Here is a 24,444-nt window from a genome sequence, read left to right as displayed (position 1 = left end):
CAGTTTAAATTTATTAGGAGTGGATTCATTTTTTTTCCTGACTGACTCCAGGTACGCAAAAATTGCTCCAACTGTGACTCCTCAACTCAGACTCCACAGTCCTGCATGCTTGTTCAGGGCGTATGGCTATTAGCAGGACAGCCAGGCAAGGTGCATTTAACCTCCCTGGCGTTCTGAACGAGCTAGGCTCGTCCAGAGACGCCGGAGGTGACCACTCAGGCCCCGCTGGGCCGATTTGAATAGTTTTTTTTTTTAAAACTATTAAAACTGTGTGCCCTACCCGATCGGGTGTGCCTTACCCGATCGCCGCCGCCGATCCGCCGCGATAGAGCGCCCCCCCCCCCAGCCGAGACCCCGTGCTCTGCCTGGCCAATCCCTGCCAGGCAGCGCTGAGGGGTGGATCGGGTCTCCCTGTGAATTCACGACGTCACGACGTGCGTCGCCATGGCGACGGGGGAAGCCCTCCAGGAAATCCCGTTCAGAACGGTATTTCCGGACGGGCCATTGCGCCGGCGGCGATCGGAGGGGTGGGAGGGACGCCGCAGGGATGGAGGAATCATGCAGCTAGCGCTAGGCTAGCTACATGAAAAATAAAAAAAGAAGCGCAAAAAACGTTCCCCTGCGGCCATGGGAATCAGAACACCAGGCAGGTTAAAAGGAAATAAATGTGCCAGCTTCCATATTCCTCTTAGTTAAGGTGTGCTTTAAAATCTACACAACTATTTTTTATTTTATTTTCCACTTCCTTGTTGCAGTTCCAGTATTTTGTCATAATATATGAACGTTTGTAAGTTCCCAGTTTACGGCATTGTTAGGCAGTACAGTAGACTGGGAGTTAAAACCTCATTTGCCAAATGTCTCTTCTGCAGATGGGACATATTTATACAGTCTAACTAGATCACTTCAACGTCTTCTATTTTCCAAGCTAAATAAGCTGACAGCAAAATACTGCCATAAAGGTTTTCCTGGCAGAATTCAAGAGAGTGCAGGGAGAGCTAGAAAAAGTTCAATAGTTCATGCATTTTCACTCAGGAACACTTAATAGGCTGCCACTGAGCAGAGACAACAAAACATTCAATGTATTTTGTAAATGCTTAAATATAAAATAAAACCATGGGATATCTATAAAAAGTCATTTTTATGAGTAGGAGGATAGATACAAATGTTTATCTCAGGTTATTTTCACCTCAGGTTCACTTTAAAGCTCCATATTGACCATCCAAAGCATTTTTCAATTTTTATTATTTGTAAAACTGGCTGCCATTCTGGCATTATTAGAGCAGTGTGTGTAGCCCAGTCAGTGATGTAAAAGAAAACCAGAAAAAGAAGATTCTGAAAACAGTGTTTACATATGGCTCCTTGGAATTTATTATTATTATTATTATTATTTTTTAAAGTAAAATGTACAGTTGTGTTCAGTCTGCACGGACTTTTTCAAGCAGCAGACTAAAAGAATTAAACACTGAACTGTTACTAGATAGAAAACTGCTTTTGTCCATCTGTTCACAACCACAAAAATAGGGGGCAGTAAGAATAAAGCTGAAAAATATTTAGACACAACTCTTTCCTTGGAGATATATATATATATATATATATATATATATATATATATATATATATATATATATATATATATATATTACATATATTACATATATATATTACATATATAGATATATATATATATCATACATGCATCTCCTCCATGTTGTCTGGTAATCATATCAATATTACGGTTTTTATCTTTTTCCCCCGTTTTATTAAAAAATAACTCCAGTATGTTACAAAGATAGAAAATCTACAGATGTAATGAAAACTTGAACTTCAACCCTTGTCTGACAAAAAGGATTGAAAGGCATTTTCCACAAAATAGCAATGTGACACCAAATATAACGGTGTTTAACCAAAAGGCCATTTCTAGACTCCTTGGCAGACAAGAATTAAAATGTATTTCCAGTATCTGTCTATATTCCTTTTGCAATTTTCCTTTTAAGTTAAAAATGTTTGTCTCACAAAGACCCAGAAAGATCACATATTTCACAGGGCTGTGAAAACATACACCCAATATAGAGCCTGCGTGGTGGCAGAACTCTGCAAGTAACACAATATAATATTTTGTACAGATTCATAATTAACAAAAATATATTTATTTTCAGTTTTTCTTTACCTTTCAAGCAAAGCTGACCCAATATAATATAAAACAAAAACAAAAAATAATAACAAATGGCTTTACAATTTAGCACAGGACTTGAAACATTATCATGTAGAAAAGCTCACGCACCACAGAGAGAAGCAGCATGCTTAGTAAGGCTTACTTCCAGCAAACAAATAAAACAAACAGACTTAGACAGGAGATGGGAACTGGGTAGAAGAATACATCACTTCTCTACTATGGCGATAAAGAAAATAAAAATAATAATTGGACCATCTATATTTATTAAATTTTAGCTGCTTTGATAATCTTAGTGCTTCATTTTCAAGTAAAAAGAAAACCATGAGTTCACTTTGGAAGTGAAGGAAAAATATAGAAACCTAGTGAGAAAGAAATATACCGAGCAAAGCCTCTAAAAATTTAAGAAAAATGAGAAACAAAATGTTATTTTCCAGTTCCCAAATACTGGTTATAAACAATCACAGAATATTTATGCAGTTGCTGAGTTGGGTGGGATGGGGCGGTAAAGCGCAAGCAGAATCTCTGGTGTGGTGGAAGCATGAAACAATTTCTCCTCTAATGAACACAAAACATGGTCAAGGAAAAAAAGAACTTTTGCAAAATGTGAAAATGAAAAAGCATAACAACAAAAATCTCTCAGTAACATGGAGACATATTTAAATGTCAGTGCGTAGTCAACCGACTGCTGAGCAGAGAAGGTCAATGAGTTTATGCAATTTTCACCTTAAGTGTTTTCAAATTTATGCCGCTTGTAATTGAGTCAATCCAAATTAACAATTTCTGCATTTGATTGGTCCAATTTTAATAGGCATAAAACTCAAATTGGCATCTCACTGACAATCTCAAGTGTTGAGTCTATCATTATCCAACAAGTAAAGAGAAATCATGTAGGCTTTTATGCAAACTGACAAACAATGGAAACATGCCATTCAATTTGCATTTTAAATGAAACATGGCAATACTGACCAGTGCTCTTTTCAAGCAATTGAGAGACAACCATGCTTCAAACTTTTTTTTGTTTTAGCTTTTAAAAAAAAATAAAGTTTGATGGTCATACTTGCTCTTTGTCAGCAAAACAGAACCACCCTTTGACTTATCTGACTCCTACTAAACAGTCTCCTCCCTCTCATCGACATGTGTTTAGTAATGTGCCATACCAACTTTAAATTACCTTCCTTTTCCCATTAGAGCAAGACTTCGGTTACTTTGACTGCATAGTTTTCAATTGCCCTAAAATCCTAAGGTCAGTTTCATTGCAGACAAAACTGACATTTATTCTAAAAAGTAACTTTTGGGGATCATCTAGAAATATAGCACTTAACATCATTCTGCTCAAATGCAGTTCCTAACTTACTATAGCATATAGGACAGTTCCCAAACCATATGTTTAAGCACACATTTTAAATAGACCTGTATAACTTCCAGTTAAGTGTACACTAGTTTTAAAACCTTTTCTTAAGTTCACATCTCATAGTCAAAAGAATTTTCTCAGGCAATCAGCATGATTATAATTTTTACAGACCTACTCTTTTGCCCCATCTACCCCTCTTCTACTCTCTTCCTTTTTGCACAGTACAGGAAGGGATCAAGAATTAGCCCAGGGAGATGTTCCCAGATGTAAATAGGTTGAATATAGGTGTACTACACAGCAAATATCCAGATGGACTATATAACTAACATGCATAGAAAGCTCAATCTATAGAAATGTATCACTAAAAAGCCTGCAGAGAACCCGAATAGAAGGCACAGGAACCTGGTACTGATAGAATACATTTGTCCTTTTCTGCGACAACAGTTTCACTAGCAAAGGGACCATTAGTTGGTAGAAGACACGTTCACACAACTGGAAATAATGCAGATCATCGATGCACTCTACTGAAAGTATAAAGTAAAGTTTATGGCACAGTACACATAAGTGTGATTTTTTTTTTTACCTGCCCACATTACTGCTTTAAATAAAACACAGTACTGGATTGCATAGCATAACTCCTAATGGGGCATGTTAACTCTACCAAGGAACACACAACAAACTGGGGGAAATAAATGTACGAAAAAATAATTGCATCCTGTACCTTTATCATTAGGACATGCTGTCTACCACTGCCCAGTACTGGTTGAGTTAAATCATTACATTCTAAAGAGCTCCATACAATCTCATACTAAGGCAGTCCGTTCAATATTTGCATCCAATCGAATTATCAGCCAACACCTAATTTAATCTCCTAAGAACTGCCCACCACAGACTGCTCAGAAAGCTGGAGAACCTGAACTCAGGGCTTATATTTAAAGGACAACCATCAATTAAAGGGGTTTTAAACTGGGATAGGAATAGCTTGTCTAGGTATTCCTAAGTATTGCTGCAAATCTTTTCCTGCTTATCTCTTCCTTTCATGCTATAAAAGACCTTTCAAACTCTCTCTTTCACCACTGACAGTGTCGACGGTGATTTATTTATTTATTTAGAGGTGGTGGTGGTGGTGGAGGGATCCCCCCCCCCACCACATCTGTTAACTCTGTATGTACTTTACATATTTTGCAGGTGACAGGTATAACTAACAAACTGCAGCTGCTGAATGAGCTGTCCACATAAAAAGCTGGCTTTCTGGGATAGCTAAAGTGTCACTGTTAACTTTGTATGAAACCTCACACCAAGGCAGGGTTTTTTGCATCTAAAGTTTTTTTGCTGACTGTAGACTTCTGGGAGGTGAAAAGACCAGCGCTGGCTGTGTTGTCACATTTCACATAAAACACAGACCCACCTCTAATAGATTGCTCAAATTCAGCTAAAACCTACACGCAGTAAAGTACAGCTTTTGACTTTGATATTTAACATTGATGTTAAAAAGGTTTACGGAGCTAGACATGATTTGTACATTGTAATTTTAGAACATTTGATTATTGATAGTTGTCCTTTAACAGATATCCTTTAGATATGGCACAAATTGAGGTATTATATCATTTTAAATTCAAAAAGGGAGAATTTATAGAACAAAATGATAAAAAAAAAAAAAAAACAGCCTAAAAGCTCTACACTCTTAGTCTTAAAGATATTAAAATTATCCTTCTATAAAACAAGAGGGAGGAGACTAAGAAAGAAGAAAATTGAAAATCAAAGATTCCTGGCATAAATAGCAGATATGCCTACAGACAATGACCTCCTTGAGGTTATCTTAAGGTCTAAAATTCCAGACCAGGACTACATTTTAAATGCGGCAAAATAATTTAACATGAATAGAAATAAACATCTCAGTTTAACTGGAACATCAGGAATGAAAGGCAGAGTGGAATATATAACACAGGAAACTAGAATACTAATGGGGGACAGTAAAATAAGAGTCTGTATCCATGAATAACTCTTTAGTCTGTTAAGATTCTGTAGTGCAGATTCCATTTTGCAGCTGCTGCAGTGTTAAGGAAAAGGGTTTGGGATGCTGGTACCCGCAAGGTCCGCTCACCGCCTCATGTATGACCCATTAAGTGACTGTTTGGGCATTGGAGCATTCATGTACCCATGATGTCCAGGGCTGGAGTACATCATGTTGCTGTGAGGATTGGCCTGCATTGTCTGCTGTGCATAAGGCTGACTGCCCATCATACCCATTTGCATGGGGTACTGAGGGCTCTGGTTCATATATCCATGATTGCTATGATAGCCACTGTTCATCATTGACTGAGATACACGGTAACCACCCATAGCATTAAGTGTGTTAACTGGGTTTACGTTGTAAGCAGGTGCTGGCATCAGATTAACACTCATGTTCATTCCACGCTGCATGGTGAGTGAACGTGAAGGAGGCTGCATGGTCATGGTTTGTGGAGGTGGGGGGTGACCATAAAGCTGTGGTGGGTGAGGCCCAGATGTGGCTCCTGGAGGCAATGCAGATACTTTGGTCCGCATGGACATGTGACTTTTGCCTGCCATCTGTGTCTGTAGCCTCTGACTGTGAGAAATTCCCATTTGCCCACTCGACATATTGCGCTGAATAAGGGGTGGAGGCAAGTTCATAGGGGGAGGAGTGAGATTTGGAGGAGGAGTCATTGTTGCCTGGGACTGAGGAGGCACAGTATGTGAAGCTTGGGTTAGCTGTACCATGTTGCTTAATGGAGAGGAAAGGGAGGCACCATTTGCATAGGATGTTACGGCCTGTGTATGGCTGTAAGGCAGGGAGTGATTCATTAAGGTGTTTGTCAACTGCTGAAGTTTGGCAAGGCTGAAGGTAGCAGTAGGCTGTGAATAGTGGCCAGATCCAAAGTCCGCTTGTCCAATTCTGTCATAAAGCCCTCCAATTCCACCAGATTCTGGAATATCTGACAAAGTGAACCCTGAGCCTGCCATGCTACAAGGAGCAAGCTGCTGCTGCTGCTGACCACTACTTGGAGGTCGCTCTACTGCACATGATTGTGGGGATTTGACAGCGCAAGGAGGGTTAGGAGGGGAAGGACCAATCATGCTGCAGTTATTGTTTATAGCTGGCATCTGTTGTGTTACAGCACAACTACTTTGTGTTAAATTGCCAGAGGCCATTCCCCCACTATATGTGCAACTGTTTTGAGAAGATAAATTACTTCCTCCCATACCAGAGTCATAACTACTTGGATTATCATATGTTTCAGTGGTGCTTTCAATACTACCCAGGTCACTGAATCCACTATCCACAACGTGCTGTGAGTGATCAGATACAGATGGAACATCCATCATAGGACTGGCTTCAAGATTTTTCAAAGATGGAACAGACATGGCAGTCTGGTCAGGGCTGATCTGAGTAAAACTGTTCTCCAAAGAGGGTGCACTGGGACTACTTGATGACCTAACGGAATGACCAGGATGTGAATTAACAGATGACACTGGACTGCTGTGGTCGGACTGATGGCAATCCTCTGTATTGCCTCCAACTGGACTTTGGCCATAGGTCTGTAGACTATGACAAGGATCTTGGGTTTCTGTGCAATCCCTATATGCCTCCTCTTGCTCTTCACTTTCACGTGTTAGAGACTGAACAGCTTGTGCAGTTTCTGAGTCAATATCTAGCCCATCTGCACCTTCACCAGATACCTCCGATACTAAATCTTCTGGGGGTGTTTCTTTTGAAGATACTACTTGGTCCACGGTTTCATCAGAAAGTTCACTTTTTACTGGTGCTTCTTCAGGATGTTCTCCCTCAATTACAGCATTGCTTAATATGTCTGTCTGACAAGGACTATCATTTGTTATGCTAATTTCTAAAAAAGTCTGCTCACTCAAAGAGGTCTGTAAAGTTTCTCTTAGTACCTCCTTCTCTGATGTATCAAGGTGACTGTCATCTTCATCGTCTGCATCTTGGGTCTCCTCTTCTTTTTTCTGTCCAGTTTCTGAACTTTTACCTTTCTCTTCCAACATGTTTAGTGTCTCTGCTTCTTCCCTCACATCTTCCTCTTCCCCCTGGACTACATCCTCCTCCTCCGGATCTTTGTTCTCCTCGGATTTGCCACTTTCATCTTCTGGCCTTAAAGTGTCATCCTCTTTCTTTTCTTCTTCATCTGACTTCTCCAGATTGGTGCTGCTTGGACTTGGGAGCTCTGTAAAAGAGGCTCTTGATTCTTCAATGTTTGTTTCATTAGCTTCTCTGATCAGCAAAGTATCTTCCTGAGGAGGATCACTTTCTTCCTCAGCTTCTTCTTTGGCATCCTCGGTCTGCATCTGATAATCTGGCTCCAAAGGCGTCTCCGGTGGAGTGTACAGGTTGAGTTTAAAGCCAGACTTCCTATCCACACTATGCTTTCTCTTATAAGGTCCTCTCTTTACCCCTTTAGGCCATCCCTGTTTTCGTACAGGCTGATCTAAAGTCTGTTCATGGATATTGTAGACAACTTCCTCAGTAAATGATTCTTCTGTATGATCTGTGTGACAAAAACAAATGTAAAACAGTGATTAGGTCTTTAAATACATTACAGAACAATTCCACAAATTTTATTGCTGTGCAGTTCTAAACGATTCCTGTTGTTCAACCACTGACAAGCTTACACTACAGTATATAGGATGTTGTTGGCAAAAAGTAGTGACATGCCTCTGTGTGCAAACGGCATGTTTTATTTTGTTTTGAAGAAAACATAATTGTGACATCATTGTGTGAAAGAACAAACATATGGAATTTGCTTTCTAAAAATATGACTTACTTTACAATAAAGTTCTTTAGTATTCGTTATGCTTTACTTCACTTTGTTTTACCGAAGAAAAGCTCGCCCCTTCTCATTTCAAGAAGTGGATGCAGATGGTCACTCGAGTTGAAGGAGTACTATGGCGAACTGAACCGATTTTAGTTAACCCCTTCTGAACCAGCGTAGTTGAAATCTATGTTCACTTATCCCTGCCAGGTTGTGGATTTAAACTTCCGTCTTCGCTCGTACACCCTGCTCCAGTTCTAGCCAATACTGTGCCGCTGCACCCCGCTCACAGTGACAGTAGAGCTCCATACCTTGGTCAGGAGCCAATTTCATTGACTCCTGATCCTGTGATCACTGTGAGCAAATCACAGTGATTGCTCCTCTTTTTTCAGGGGGGAAAAAGGGGCCATAGACAGCGGACCCAGAAGCGATAAATAAAAATTTGAAACAAGAGGTCCAAGTAATAAATGAAAATGGCTGGTAAAAAAAAACAAAAATGGCTTGTAAAAAGTAAACTGATGAGTCACAGTACCTACAGGTGCTGTGGGGAAGACATCAGTAGAGGAGTTACTTATGGTGGTGCATGTCAACTCACTCACCATGAGGCGGACAACAGGAGCAACTGCTGTTCTGGCCACAAAGATCCTCTCCCTGTGATGATGAATTAAGAGCTGCTGGCGATGTGCTTGATTTCTGAGGCCCCCTGCAGTGTCTCTGGCTCTCAGCGAGGCAGCAACCCCCCCACCCCCCAACAGAGTTTGTACTGTGCATGTGTCCTCAGCAGAGCCGGAGATACTTCAAGGGACCTCAGAGACATATCACCAGCAGCCTGCTGCAGCTATAGATACTGACTCACCACTTTTTACAAACTTTACTTTTTTTAAAAAAAATTCTTTCGACCTCTTGTGCACATTATGTTATTAATTAAAATCTGCTCCCTTCGCCACAGTGCCCCTTAAAGTGGCTTTGAACCCACATTATGGTGACTAGATCATTCTTCATTTACAATTTTAAAAAATTTCTTTCCAGTTTACCACAAGGAGGCGCATAAAGTACATGTAACAGAATGTAACTTATTTCACAGCAAGGAAGGTGAAAAAGGTGTTCGGGTCAGAGCTGTAAATTTAATTTATTTTTCTTTCAAAGTAAAATTTACATGTAAACATGTAAACATTACAGATTTTTGTGTAAGTCATTAACTTTGCTCTCATAGGAAATGAATAACAACTTCCCTGCCCTAGGTTATTTTCCTTAGAAAAGTAGAGCAATTTTCTACATTTCGCACTCCCCCCATTCATTTGCCAATATCTACAGCATCACAGCTTATGACGCGCATAATATATGCTGGGTTTTTTAAATATTTTCAAAAGAAACTAGATTTTAGTTGGGTTCTTTTATGTCTAAGAAATTATATTATTTTTTTATGCATTTCAAAGGGAAATAGAAAGAAAAAAAAAAAGTTACACAACTTTAAAGTTTTCATAATTTTAAAATCAAAAGTGCAACTGTAGATAATAAACCCTAATTAAACCTGGCTATTTACCCAGATTATTATAACACTTAAATGTTGTTGCTGCTACAATGTATAGTGATGACAAGGTTGGACAAGAGATCGGGCACCAGGGTTTTATGCTGGGAATACACTGTTCATTTTTGGGGTGATTAGAGGATTAGATAATTTCCGACATGTCCGATCTCCCGTTCGATTGTTTTGCAGCTCAATTCCTGATAGAAGTGAATGGAAAAAGATAAGAAAAAAAGATAAAAACAGATAAGAGAATCGAGAGGAAAATCAAGCGGCAAAATCGATCGAGCGGAGAATCGAGTGGAAAAAACGAACCGTGTATGCCCATCACACATGCTGTACCAGTGATAAGCACAGACCTGTACTAGCATGCATGCTGTGCTCATCAAAACAGACGAATATTGATGTAGTTGGGCTTTGGATGAAGTCTGTAGCGATGTGAATATACGGTGTGGGTAGTGAGTTGGTTGAAGGACAAATGAAGTAAGAAGAATATGGAGGCTGTCATTATTTCCTTATAAAACCATACCAGTTGCCTTGCAGCCCCGCTGACTTATTTGCAGTAGTGCTTGAATGCAGCTAATCTTGTCAGATCTGACAATGCCTCAATTCACTAAGCTTAACTCCTGTCTTTAATAACTCTTCTGAGCTGTTTTACAGTTATCACAATTATATCACCATGGTGATAACTGTAAAACAGCTCTGAAGAGTTAAGCTTAGTGAATTGAGGCCATGTCAGAAACACCTGATCTGCATATGCTTGTTCAGGGTCAATGGCTGAACGTATTAGAGGCAGAGGATCAGTAGGACAACAAGAAAACAGGTATTTTTTAAAAGGAAATAAATATGGCAGCTTACATGATGGGGTAGGAGGCCCCCAAGATACTAGTGACACGATATGTATCTTATACTTGCATAAAGTAGGTGGTTTTGTAACGTAAAGTACACCGATATAAATTCAAATAGTGTATAAGGTGAAAATAAGGTCCTACCTTAATAAGTAGACTTAACTTTTTATTGGCACTAATGACAACGCGTTTTGCGGTAACCCGCTTCCTCAGGTCGAATACCGTGCCACAAATGTCCCCAGTGTAGCCAATCGCTGTGCTGCCCCTCACATGTATCGGAACTAGCATTGCTTCACCAGAGGATCTTATTTTCACCTTATACACCATTTGAATTTATATCAGTGTACATTACGCCAATTGGTGTGGAGTGGTCCTGGGGCTGCCGCCGCATTCACGCCAATCAGCGTGGAGCGGTCGGCAAAGGGTTGATCCTTTTGAAACCAAGGACGTTACAGTTACATCCTGTGTGTGGCTGTCTGCTGCTGACAGGACGTAACTTTAACTGAACTTAGCCCCACCATGATCGCGTGTACCCGAAAGCGGAGATTCAGCTGTCATGATCTGATCATGAAGGCAGCTGCAGGAAAAGAACAGCTTTCATCTCTCCTGGTTCTATCGGCGATCCTCGCTCCCCTTCACTCTGTACGGCATCCAGGATCACTGTGCTGCCAGTGTCGGATCCCGGCTTGATTACCTCATCAAGCCGAGACCAGTCACTTAGCGGCAGTGCGAGGCTGGATGCTGAGCAGAGAGGAGGTGAGTAATAGGTATACCTATACCTGGCTATCTATACTGGGGGAACCTATGCCTGGCTACCTAATACTGCGCCACCTATGGCTGGCTAACATACGGGGGGCACCTATGCCGGGCTAACCTATACTGGGGCACCCATGCCTGGCTACATATACTGGGAGCACCCATGCCTGGCTACCTATACTAGGGGGCTACGCCTGGCTACCTTTCCAATTTCTGAAAAGGCCCCCCATCCAAAGTTTAGAAGTAGAGGCCCAGTGATTTACAGTTATGCCCCAGCATGGGACCACCAGGGAGTTAAAGTGACCATCTCACCCACCAGGGAAATAAGGGAACGTGCAACTTGACCACCAGGGAATTCAAGTGTGCCCACATAAAAGCATTTATTGGGCTCCCTTGCCATCCTCCTGGGACGCTCCTATCCTCCTCTGGCCGGCCCAGTCTCTCTCTCCAGTCGTCCCAAGGCGTGTTGTAATGCGCATGTGCGTCACAGCGGCATGCACATTCATCGCACTCAAAATAATGAGTAAGTAGTGAAAAACATTCAATAAAATATATATATATATATATATATATATATATATATATATATATATATATATATATATATATATATAAAATTTCTTACCGTCAGGTAAGGCTGTCTTAATTTGTTCTTAAGCAGCGCCTCCGTCTCAATTTGTCCCCTGGCAAATCTTTTTCATACCCCTGGCCAGCTCACGCAGCATTGTGGGATTGCTGAGGTAACTGGCAATCCCAGCTATAGAGTCCGGCCCACGAATGGCTTAATTTGCAAATTCTCACAAGATTTTGCGACGCCATTTGGACCAGAACAGTGGACGGAGAAGCGGTGTGAGACACAAGTGGGAGGCGGAGATGTACCGAAACGGTGGACAGAGAGGCTGTGTGGGACACGGTGGAGAAGCGCCCATGCTAAAACGGCGACCAGGCAGAGAGGCTGAATCAGGGACCAGCCAGGAAAAAACAGCTAAAGGAGATGGAGAGAGAGGCTAAACGAGATTGCACATGCATACTTGCATGAAGGGGAGGGCAAAACACTGAAGGGAAGGACAAATGCTGGAGGAGAGGCACATAGTTGAGGGGTGTACTGCCCCTGGCTTCAGCATGAGAAGCAGGATCTCCATCTCAGTGCTACAGCAGATATAAACGTGAGTCTATTCTATCCACTACAATGTAACAGATGCAAACTTTATATGTTTATCTAACTGCACACAGTGCATATTTATTTATTTGTTTATTTTATAAAGTGCCAACATATTACGCAGCACATAGACTACATATACAGTATTGTATTGCCATTCAACCCTTTTGTTGGCTGTATATCAGTACCTCTCAAAGCCAGGACAAGGTCCACCAGCACCCAAGGCTGAGACACCAGAGTGCGTCCCTCCATCCCTCAATTCTCACACACTGATTGCTATTAGAATAAGAGGCGCCCCAGGACACCCCCCCCCCCCCCTCCCACCTTGCAGTCACTGCCATGAGTCCCCTTTCCTTATTTCTCTCTGCTTCAAACACAATAGGGGAATAATAGCCGAGTGAGTTGTGCGCCCCCTCCTACACTGTGCCCTGAGGCTGGAGCCTCTCTTGCCTCTGCCCTGGTACCACTGTTTATTCTGACCCAATCACTACCCATCGAGGAATAATTATACCATCACTATAGACATACTGCTAATTATTATTACATGCATTAGTCACGTGCCCCTTTTTCTCTTGATTGCTATATATTTTTTCTACCACTGACTATCCTCTTATCAGAAAATTGTGGAATATTGCCATTATTAGATTACACAGTTAGTTTGGTTGAAAAAAAGACGTTCATCCAACAAACCCATCCAGAAAAAAATAAAATAAGTAAGCATTAAGCACCTTTCTTTCCTGCACTTGACCACCAGGGAATTCTCAGTTGTTTCAATTGAAGGCAAAACTAAAAAAACAAAAAACCCTAACAAAGCTTGGGGCAATTAACGTTTAAAGAGACTCTCTAACAAAATGTTCAGCCTTATTTCTTCTATCCTATAAGTTCCTATACCTGTTCTAATGTGGTCTGGATTACTGCAGCCTTTTCTAGTTGCACTGTCTCTGTAATAGATCTAATCCTCTTTTCTTTGTCAAGCTTTGTCGACCCAGGGAGGAATGGGCTTCCTCTCTTGTAATGAATACAAGTTATGCAAGCCCCCTGCAGGTTGTGTGCTTTTTGTTTTACTCCTCACTCTCTGCTCTCAGTTTCAGACAAGACTGATGCGGTTTGTGAGGCCGAGGGGGGAAGGAGCTGCCTGAAAAACAGTGACTAATCTCAGACTGGAGTGCAGATAATTCCCTATGTAATAAAAACTTGTAGTATACTGTGACTATAATAATAATATTATATATATATATATATATATATATATATATATATATATATATATATATATACACATATATATATATACATATACATACACACACACACACACACACACACACATATATATATATTACACACACTAATATGTGTGTATAGTGTGTGTGTGTGTGTGTGCAAAAGTGTGTGTGTGTGTGTGCGCGCAAAAGTGTGTGTGCAAAAGTGTGTGTGTGTGTGTGCAAAAGTGTGTGTGTGTGTGTGTGTGTGTGTGCAAAAGTGTGTGTGTGTGTGTGTGTGCAAAAGTGTGTGTGTGTGTGTGTGCAAAAGTGTGTGTGCAAAAGTGTGTGTGTGCAAAAGTGTGTGTGTGCAAAAGTGTGTGTGTGTGCAAAAGTGTGTGTGTGTGCAAAAGTGTGTGTGTGTGTGCAAAAGTGTGTGTGTGTGTGTGTGCAAAAGTGTGTGTGTGTGTGCAAAAGTGTGTGTGCAAAAGTGTGTGTGTGTGTGTGTGTGTGTGTGTACGTGTGTGTGTACGTGTGTGTGTACGTGTGTGTGTGTGTAAAAGTGTGTGTAAAAGTGTGTGTGTGTGTACGTGTGTGTGTGTACGTGTGTGTGTGTGTGTAAAAGTGTGTGTGTGTATCTATATCTATACCTATCTACAGTACAGACCAAAAGTTTGGACACACCTTCTCATTCAAAGAGTTTTCTTTGTTTTCATGACTATGAACATTGTAGATTCACACTGAAGGCATCCAAACTATGAATTAACACATGTGGAAGTATAGTACATAACCGAAAAGTGTGAAACAACTGAAAATATGTCATATTCTAGGTTCTTCAAAGTAGCCACCTTTTGCTTTGATTACGGTTTTGCACACTCTTGGCATTCTCTTGATAAGCTTCAAGAGGTAGTCACCTGAAATGGTTTTCACTTCACAGGTGTGCCCTGTCAGGTTTAATAAGTGGGATTTCTTGCCTTATAAATGGGGTTGGGACCATCAGTTGCGTTGTGGAGAAGTCAGGTGGATACACAGCTGATAGTCCTACTGAATAGACTGTTAGAATTTGTATTATGGCAAGAAAAAAAGCGTCTAAGTAAAGAAAAACGAGTGGCCATTAAGAAATTAAGGTCAGTCAGTCTGAAAAATTGGGAAAACTTTGAAAGTGTCCCCAAGTTCCGTCTCAAAAACCATCAAACGCTACAAATAAACTGGCTTACATGCGGACTGCCCCAAGAAAGGAAGACCAAGAGTCACCTCTGCTGCGGAGCATAAGTTCATCCGAGTCACCAGCCTCAGAAATCACAGGTTAACAGCAGCTCAGATTAGAGACCAGGTCAATGCCACACAGAGTTCTAGCACCAGACACATCTCTAGAACAACTGCTAAGAGGAGACTGTGTGAATCAGGCCTGCATGCTAGAATATCTGCTAGGAAACCACTGCTAAGGACAGGCAACAAGCAGAAGAGACTTGTTTGGGCTAAAGAACACAAAGAATGGACATTAGACCAGTGGAAATCTGTGCTTTAGACTGATGAGTCCAAATTTGAGATTTTTGGTTCCAACCACAGTGTCTTTGTGCGACGCAGAAAAGGTGAACAGATGGTTTCTACATGCCTGGTTCCCACCGTGAAGCATGGAGGAGATGTGATGGTGTGGGGGTGCTTTGCTGGCGACACTGTTGGGGATTTATTCCTACTCCATAGAGCCAAATTAATCCATGCCATGCACTGATGAGGATCAAACAATCCGAAACAGTCTGTATGCAAGTTGGATTATTATGGCTCTGTACAATTTAACAAGCTGACACATCATTGCATTCCAGCGGTTCTGGAGGTGTGTTTAGCTTCTAAGGGTACAATGGTTAATTTGCATATATTCAGCAGTGGTGCTCTGGGAGACATCTCGAGCTCACTCCAACCTGAATTATCGCAAATTCTTTCTGTTTTAGGAAAGCAAATTTTTGTTTTTCAAAATTGAAGGCATACTGAACCAGCATGGCTACCACAGCATCTTGCAGCGGCATGCTATTCCATCTGGTTTGCGTTTAGTTGGACCATCGTTTATTTTTCAACAGGACAATGACCCCAAACGCACCTCCAGGCTGTGTAAGGGCTAATTGACCAGGAAGGAGAGTGATGGGGTGCTGCGCCAGATGACCTGGCCTCCACAGTCACCAGACCTAAACCCAATCGAGATGGTTTGGGGTGAGCTGGACCGCAGAGTGAAGGCAAAAGGGCCAACAACTGCTAAGCATCTCTGGGAACTCCTTCAAGACTGTTGGAAGACCATTTCAGGTGACTACCTCTTGAAGCTCATCAAGAGAATGCCAAAAGTGTGCAAAGCAGTAATCAAAGCAAAAGGTGGCTAATTTGAAGAACCTAGAATATGACATATTTTCAGTTGTTTCACACTTTTTGGTTATGTACTATACTTCCACATGGGTAAATTCATAGTTTGGATGCCTTCAGTGTGAATCTACAATGTAAACTGGTTAAAACGATTAAAAGCCAGTATCGTGGCAGGGAGCGGCGGTAATGGCAAAGAGGGATCCAGGAGATCACTGACTCGGTTGGTATGTTTTTTATTGTACAAATCGGACAGTACAGATTCTCTTTAAGGTAAAATTGCCTTCCTGACTCCAGGTGTCAGATAACATCCCTGGATCAACTTTGCTGGGAATTAACTAGCAACTATAGCCATGTATGTCCTTCAATGCTAGGAAAGCATCCAAACCTCTTTTAAAGCTAATGGGAACCGGGGAAAAAAAAAAAAAAGTCAGATACTCACCTAAGGAGAGGGAGGGCTCTGGGTCCTATAGAGCACTACCTCTCCTCTCCCGGTGCCCGCTGCTGTCCTGGCTCCTACTTAGCGGTATTCGACCGTTTCGGTCAAATACCGCTGTCTCCCGAGCCAAAAGGAGGCTTCGGAAATGCTTCGGGAGCCCGAGTGCTCCCGAAGACGGGGCGCGATAACACTGCGCACGCGCGGGGCCACCGGGAGAGGAGAGGGATGGCTCATTAGGACCGAGCCTTCCCTCTCCTTAGGTGAGTATCTGACTTTTTTTCTTTTAAACAGGGGTTACATTAGCTTTAAATGCAGATAAAGAATTTGTCATCGCTACTTCCTGTGGTAAAATATTCCACATTTTAACATCTCTTAGGTCCCATTCAAACTTAAAGACGAAAATGCAAGCGCTTTGAGTTTTTGTGCATTTTTTCCCTCCCGGTGCTCAACTGCGTGCTGCGTTTTTGTAAAAAACGCTTTTCTAGAGCGGTTTTGTAATTCACTCCCTGGCGCAAGTCAGGAAGTGAACTCTTTGACCCGGAAAAGAGTAAATACAATGTATTTATTCTTAAAAACGCAAACGCAATGTCTGCACAAAGCGATTTTGTGGGCGTTTTGCGGTTTTCCTATACCTTCCATTATAGCAAACGCCTCTAAAATGATCGCTCTACTGAGCGGATCGGAAACTAACTGCTCAGCTGTGAACTCTCTCATAGGGAATCATTGCAGAAGTGTTTGGTGGCCGATTTTAAAAATCGCATGGGCTTGAAAAAAATGCGGAAAACGCCCCTTGTGTGAACGTTCACACTAGAGCGGATGCAAAACTGAAATGGAAGCGCATCTGCTAGGCGGATGTGTTCCCGTACATTTTGTATCCACTTGCAACAGTTGATACAGTCTGCTTCGCATCGATCACATCTCCTACGTCAATGTCTGGCCGCACACATCGCCGCTCACCTGTCCCACCTCCGCTTGGCCCGCCTATATTCAACCCAGAGGTCAGCAGAAGCATGAGGCTCTCCATATGCTGCATTAGGTCAATTTTCCCTAGCAACAGGGAGAATTTTCATTAGTCCACCATGAAGTTGCTTATTACTGCAACTAGGCTGTGTACAAGGACCAATTGGTGGCGGGAAATTGCATCCAGCGGTGATTGAAATGGGTGAATCGGACGTGGCAGCTAGCCTAGTGAGAACAGACAGTGTCCATTCTCATAGGCTTTCACGGCATACATTTTCCCGTCCGGTTCAGGAAAATGTGCCAAGTTCAGACTCTACATTCTGCTTGCGTTGTAAGTGGATCCGTTTTTTTTTTTTTTTTTTTTAACAAGTGGAGGTGGATTTTTAACATTAGGATCCGCTTCATGCGCTAAGTGGAGCTTAAAAAACATCCCAAACTGGTAAGTTTTTTAACTACTTCCCCTACCCCTAGGGTTTTCCCCCTAAAAAACCCAAGACATTTTCTACATTTCCCACTCCTCCCATTCATTAGCCAATAACTTTATCAGTACTTATTGTTGTTTTTTTTTTTTTGCTAACAATTAGTCTTTCTTTGGGTGGTACTTTTTTCTAAGAATTATTTTATTTTGTATACATTTTAAAGGGAATAAGGAGAAAAAAATGAAAATAAAAAGTAATTTCTCAGTTTTCAGTCCTTACAGTTTGAAAATAAAATATCAATGTAGATCAAACACACACATTTTATTTGCCCATATGTCCTGTTTATTACAACATTTAAATTATATTCTTAGTACAATGTATGGCAACAATATATTATTTGGAAACAAAGGTGTATTTTTCCATTTTGTGATGTCTTATTGTACTTTATCAGTAATTATAAGACATATTTGCCAAAATAACAGAAAAATACCCTCATGGCATACATATTTAAAAAGCTAAGCCCATTTATTAGCCCCCACCCCCATAGTTAGCCAGATGTGCCCCTTTATCCCCCCCCATAGTTAGCCAGGTGTCCCCCTTTACCTCCCCTCCAGTACAGATAGAGATGTGCCCCTTATTAGCCCCTCCCCATATAGAAAGCCAAATATGCCCATTTGACCCCACCCCCATTAATATCCGGGTAGGCCCCTTTGTTCTACCCCTCCCATAGATAGCCAGATATGCCCCTCCATTCCACCCCCCCCCCCCATGGAAAGCCAGGTGCGCGCCCCTTTATCCCCCACAGTTTAGCCAGATGTTCCCCTTAGCCCCATTCCCCAGTATAAAAAGCTAGATGAGCCTCTTTAACACCTCCCCCCCCAATAGATAGCCAGGTGTGCCCCTTTGTTCTCGGCCTCCCCCAGATAGCCAGGTGTGTCTACATGATCTGCCCCATGCTGCGATCGGGCAGCATGGGGGATTAGCAAATGAAAGGCTCTCACCTCACCTGGTTCCAGCGACATCACGCTCCCCCCTCCATACAGTACCGCTTGTCTGTCAAATGGACCAGGTTCCAGCTTGATGACGTCATCAAGCCGGGACACGATCCATTCGGCACAGTGAGGCAGACAGAGGTACTGAATGGAGGCAAGCCCTATTATGCTGGAACCAGGTGAGGTGAGATCCTTTCACTTGCTAATCCCCCATGCTGCCCGAACGCAGCACGGGGGAGGGGGTTTAATTACAGGGTATTGGACCCCCAGGAGGGGATCCTTGATTAGTGTAGTTAGGGGGAGGTTAATGAGCTCAAACACGTGCTAGCACGTGTGTGGTGCTCATTAAAGCTATAGACGCATACTCACGTCCTGTGGCTTTTAGGAGCCGCTTGCAAGAACATGTATATACTGTAGCTGGGAAAAGGACTGGTTAAGCAAGTGTGAACCAGCCCTTACTGAACAGAACCCCTTCCTAACTAGATGGCAAAACCCTTTTTCCTCTGTCACTTCCCTTTTTAATCTATACAAGCCTTAGAACAAAAAGCTCATCTGCCAAGCTTTTGTATTGCCCTATGAAGTATTTATACATGTCAATCAGGTCACCCCTTAAAGTTAACCAGAGAGGATTAAAAGTATAAGTTGTATACATACCTGGGCTTCCTTCAGCCCCATACACACGGATCGCTCCCATGCCGCCATCCTCAGCCTTCTCCAGCTCCGGTACTGGGTCCCATAACTTCGGCCAGTCTGAGCATGCGCAGTGCACTCTCTCTGGCGGCTGGGAGCTACTGCGCCTGCGCAGTACTATTCTCCACCGGAGAGAGACGGAGGGAGCGCACTGCGCATGCTCAGACTGACCGAAGTTACGGGACCCGGTACCGAAGAGGGAGAAGAATGAGGACGGCAGCGTGGGAGCGATCCGTGCGTATGGGGCTGGAGGAAACCCCAGGTATGTGTAAAATGTTTAATCCTCTCAGGTTAACTAAAACAGTCTTATTTCTAAGCAAAATGAAAACCCAGTTTGTCCATCCTCTCCTAGTAATTGAGACCTTCTAGTGGAGAGTTCCTATGCAGCAATTTTGCATATGTACAGTATTATGGTATTGTATATTGTATTTTTGGCTAACTTTTTGAATTATATCGTACCAATCACTGCTGGTTGGGCAGCACTTTCCTTAGTGGAGTTTTTAATGTTTGTAACCTTGGTCTAATAAAGATTTGGTTACTTTATGAAAGGTGGCTACATTTTGATTATTTCTTAATTATTGTGATTTATGGTACTTGCAGGGACAGCAGAACATAGTATAGGGCTAAATGTCTGTAGGAATGTCTGTAGTACAATGGCTAGAAGCAGAAAAGGTTGCTTTCCAAGCAGCCAGCCTATTCCATTTGTACAGTCTGCTTGTGGAAGCCCAGGATTCACATCCAGCAAACCGTATGCACAATTGGCACCCTGGGATGGATATCAAAGAGTAGATACAGTGTGTCAATTGGAAGCAAATACAAAAATCAAATTCTATTTGACTATATACAGTATTTAGAAGACTATGAGGTGAATGGATGAAGTACAATGGCTAGAAGCAGAAAAGGTTGCTTTCCAAGCAGCCAGCCTATTCCATTTGTACAGTCTGCTTGTGAAAGCCCAGGATTCACATCCAGCAAACCGTATGCACAATTGGCACCCTGATGGATATCAAAGATTTGATACACTGTGTCAATTGGAAGCAAATACAAAAATCAAATTCTATTTGACTATATACAGTATTTAGAGTTTCATATTATTTGTAACATTAATTGTGGTTACATACTTGCACATTGCTCTTCCTCCATTCCACTTAATTTGTCTGTTGCCAGCATGTTTGATACCAGCTGCTGGTCGGCTTCTCTGACATCATCATCCTTTGTGTCTAGGTCCTTCTCTTGTGGTTCAGGGCTGCTTCTGTCAGAGTCTTCAAATGGCTCATTTAGCACTTCTGTGGTCTCAGAGATGGTCTCTGTAGTGACGCTGCTGTTAATTCGCCGCCTTTTTCTCCCTCGTCTCCTTTTTGGCATGAGGGCTCTCTGGCAAAAAACAATACTGAAGTTAATATAGAGGAAAGGAATACTGCACAATAACAATACTGAGAGCTGTTGAGAAGACAAAGCTATATGATGGGGACTGGATAATACTGATCAGTCATTCCTTTACAATCAAATCAGAACAGTGAATAACCTAAGTTATACATTATCATAGCTTCAACCGAATATGCATTGAAATTAACATTTTATCTAAACGTTTCAAGTAAATCCAGTAGCGGTCAAGCCTATCTCAATAACAAGCTGCAAAGAAAAAAAAAAAAACCCTGCCAGCCACAGCAACATTTAAAGCCCAATCTACACGATACGATTCTTTGTACGACTCAATTACGATTCTATTAAATCCGACATGTCCGATCGGGATTCGATTTGATTTACAATTGCAAAACAATGGCAAATCGAATTGCATCGAATCGAATCCCGATCGGACATGTCGGATTTAAACAAATCGTAAATAGAATCGTAATCGAATCGTACAAAGAATCGAATCGTGTAGATTGGGCTTAAGATCTGATTTGGAAGTAGACATGTTGCATCTCCATATGGCCTCTCTGCAAACACTTTGCTACAAGACAACAGGGATCCGTAAACAAGAAGCTAGCCAGCCAGCTTCTGGTCATATTACTAATCGTGTTAAAAAAGCATGATTAAAAATTAGAGACAAGATCTACTCCTCATATCAAGAGTTTGCATGCTTTGGTGGGACTATTTATTTTTTGTTAAAAAGAAAAAAAAAACTCTAAAAAAAACCAAACTATTCACTGGAAAAGGGAGTCAAATACTGGCTGACTGCTCTCGCAGAGTTTACAGAGAGATTCCTGATGCACCATCACCCAGGGTAATTAACACCCTCCTCGGAGCCTGATTAATACCATCACCACAAATACAGGCGTCACCGTGATGAGGGATCCTGGTCTGGATTAACAGAAACCTGTAGTGAGGAATGTGATACATTACATATTTATTTTTGAAAAATAACAGCTGCCTGCCAATTAGAACTTCTGACTAACGATAGAATTTGTAGAACGATCGATTACAAACAATTCTTTGTATGAACGATCTAAAATGATCGATTGGGACCACTAATGGACAAAAATCTAACCAATCCAATCAGATTAATGAAATTGATCCGAATTTTGATTCGATCCCGCCAATCTGATCGGATTGGTTAGGAGACTTATGTCGATTAGTGGTCCCAATCGATCATTTACGGTCGTTCATGCAAATAATCGTTTGTAATCAATTGTTCTACAAATTGTATCATTAGTGGCCACCTTAAAGTAGGTTTCTCTGTTTCAAACCACAAATGAACAGTGTAAAGCTCTATAAACACCAAGGTATTTCTTGGACAAAAGTACATACCGGATGCTGTACAAATGCATCTAGCTAGCGGTGTCTGTTGCTGTGAAGCGGGGGTGAAGGAACGTGCACTGCACGACACAACAGTTTACAGTGTGCGGTGTAAAAAGAAGGCACTCATTGGGGCGCCGGGGATCACTAAAGATCCTGCATGGTGGTTGTTTAACAGACATTATAATCCATTTATACATTACCTGTCCTGTGTCAGCCTCCAGGCGGTGTCAGTAACCTCCGGGCGGCTCTCCGTACACGCCACTGGCGCATAGCATCTGATGTTAGATGCTATGCTCCGATGTCAGATAGGCCACCGCACACCCAATCAACCAACTTCATTCAGCCCAACATGCAGGCCTGTGGAGTCGGTACAAAAATCTTCCGACTCCAACTCCGAAGTTTATGAAACCACGACTCCGACTCCAACTCTGACTCCGGGTACCCAAAATGGCTCGGACTCATTGACTCAGACTCCTTAGTCTAGCCCTGCCAACATGCACTAGGCGTGATCATCCACCACGACCAATTTCGGCCCGAAATTGGCTGCATCTTCAATTGAGCCTGGACTTGGCAGAACAGATTTTCAACCAATTCGATATTCATAATCAAATTGGTTTTTTGACCGGCGTCCAAAGTCGCCTGATGTATGGGCACCTTTAGTGTGATGATTTGGCACAATAAATACAGTTTTATAAGCAGTATACTGCTGTTTATACCTAGTGCTACTTTTTTAAATTTACCTCCAAATTAAGTTAATTTAATTCCAACCTATTCTGAAATGTTACAAGTTGCATTATCACATCTGCAAGCAGAGGTCAGTCAGTCCACATCTATTAAACTCTTCCATTAGAATCTACAGCTCTCAAACGTTTTTAGATGTTCAAAGTGGTCACCTGAAAAGAAAGTACTAGTGCGATTTCTGTGTCTGCCAGCCATGAGCATAACTTCTGACAGAGGATAAAGTACACTGAAGATTTTTACAGCAATGTCCACTACATACAATATAAAAGTTACCATGCGATTTCCTATTTACTTCACTAATGTCAGGCCTGTAGGGATATCCACTCACGAATCATTTCCAAAGCTCCAATCTACCGACACACGCTTCACCCTATGCGGCGAGTCATCCCCAATTGAACGAGAGGTGAGACAATCCCTACCCGACTTCGGTTACACCCAGGCCTTTAGTGTGCAAGGTATTGGAGCTGAATGCAGGGTGAGAAAATAAACTTCCAGGCCTAAACAGGGATACAGAGTAGCAGTGTCCATTAACAGTCCAAGATCATACACGGGTAAACAGAGATATCACAGTACAGGAGGGCTAGGCAGAATAGAGGTCAAGAACGGATCCGAGGTCAAACAAGGCAGCAAACAGTCGTAACGATAATCCAGCAATAGGTCGGTTCAGGCAGCAGACAAGGGCGGTCCAGTAAATGAGCAGAGGTCAAAGTCCAGATTATCCAATATAATAACAGCAGGTAAACAGAGCAACTAGCAAGCTAGAGCTATCACGGGTAACATGCAACTGTCACAGCAAGGTTTAAATACTGACAGCATCCAATCAGTGGCCGGCCACATGCACACAACAGCCAATCACACACAGGCATTAATCCTGTTTAAGTGTCAGCTGATCAGGTGGCAATACATGTCAGCTGACTAACCAGTACTGACCAGCAAAACATCCAGATTGTGTGTCAGCTATACCATACTGGTTAAGGCCATCACCTTCGACGTGAGAGACCAGGGTTCAATCCCAGCCAGGGTCAGCATCCAGAACCCCTGCCTAAGTGTCAGCTGACTATCCTGTCAGCTGATACTACCTGTTGCCACATCAGACCATACTGCGGCCGAGAGAAGCGAGACATTCGAACACCAGTATGCATATCACAAGCGGAGGACGGCTGCCGACCTGTGGAAGTGCCAGGACACGACCCGCTCTTGGCAGAGACGGCCGTGTCGCTGGATCCTGGAGGTAAGTCCCTTACAGCTAAATGTCTTTTCCACTGCAAGATTTAGCAACGCTGGTTTGTTGCTACAACAGGATTCCAAGTT

General features: G+C 42.1%; 1 protein-coding gene across 7 annotated transcripts in view; it reads right to left on the bottom strand.

Annotated features, from left to right (window-relative positions):
• Positions 1-2,124: 2,124 nt before the first annotated feature.
• KAT6B (lysine acetyltransferase 6B) overlaps positions 2,125-24,444 on the bottom strand; it is a 220,997-nt gene continuing 198,677 nt past the window's right edge. For all 7 annotated transcript variants that reach the window (XM_068255372.1, XM_068255375.1, XM_068255371.1 and 4 more), the window contains exons 16-17: positions 20,772-21,024; positions 2,125-8,050 (exon numbers count right to left, since the gene is read on the bottom strand). In XM_068255372.1, the coding sequence (XP_068111473.1) occupies positions 5,625-8,050; positions 20,772-21,024 (2,679 nt within the window). In that variant the 3' untranslated portion in view covers positions 2,125-5,624. The remainder of the gene's footprint in view (positions 8,051-20,771; positions 21,025-24,444) is intronic.

Source organism: Hyperolius riggenbachi, chromosome 10 (genome assembly GCF_040937935.1).
Source record: "Hyperolius riggenbachi isolate aHypRig1 chromosome 10, aHypRig1.pri, whole genome shotgun sequence".
NCBI lineage: Eukaryota > Metazoa > Chordata > Amphibia > Anura > Hyperoliidae > Hyperolius > Hyperolius riggenbachi.
Note: the sequence above shows the minus strand (reverse complement) of the source record. Positions and strands in the feature narration are given on the sequence as shown.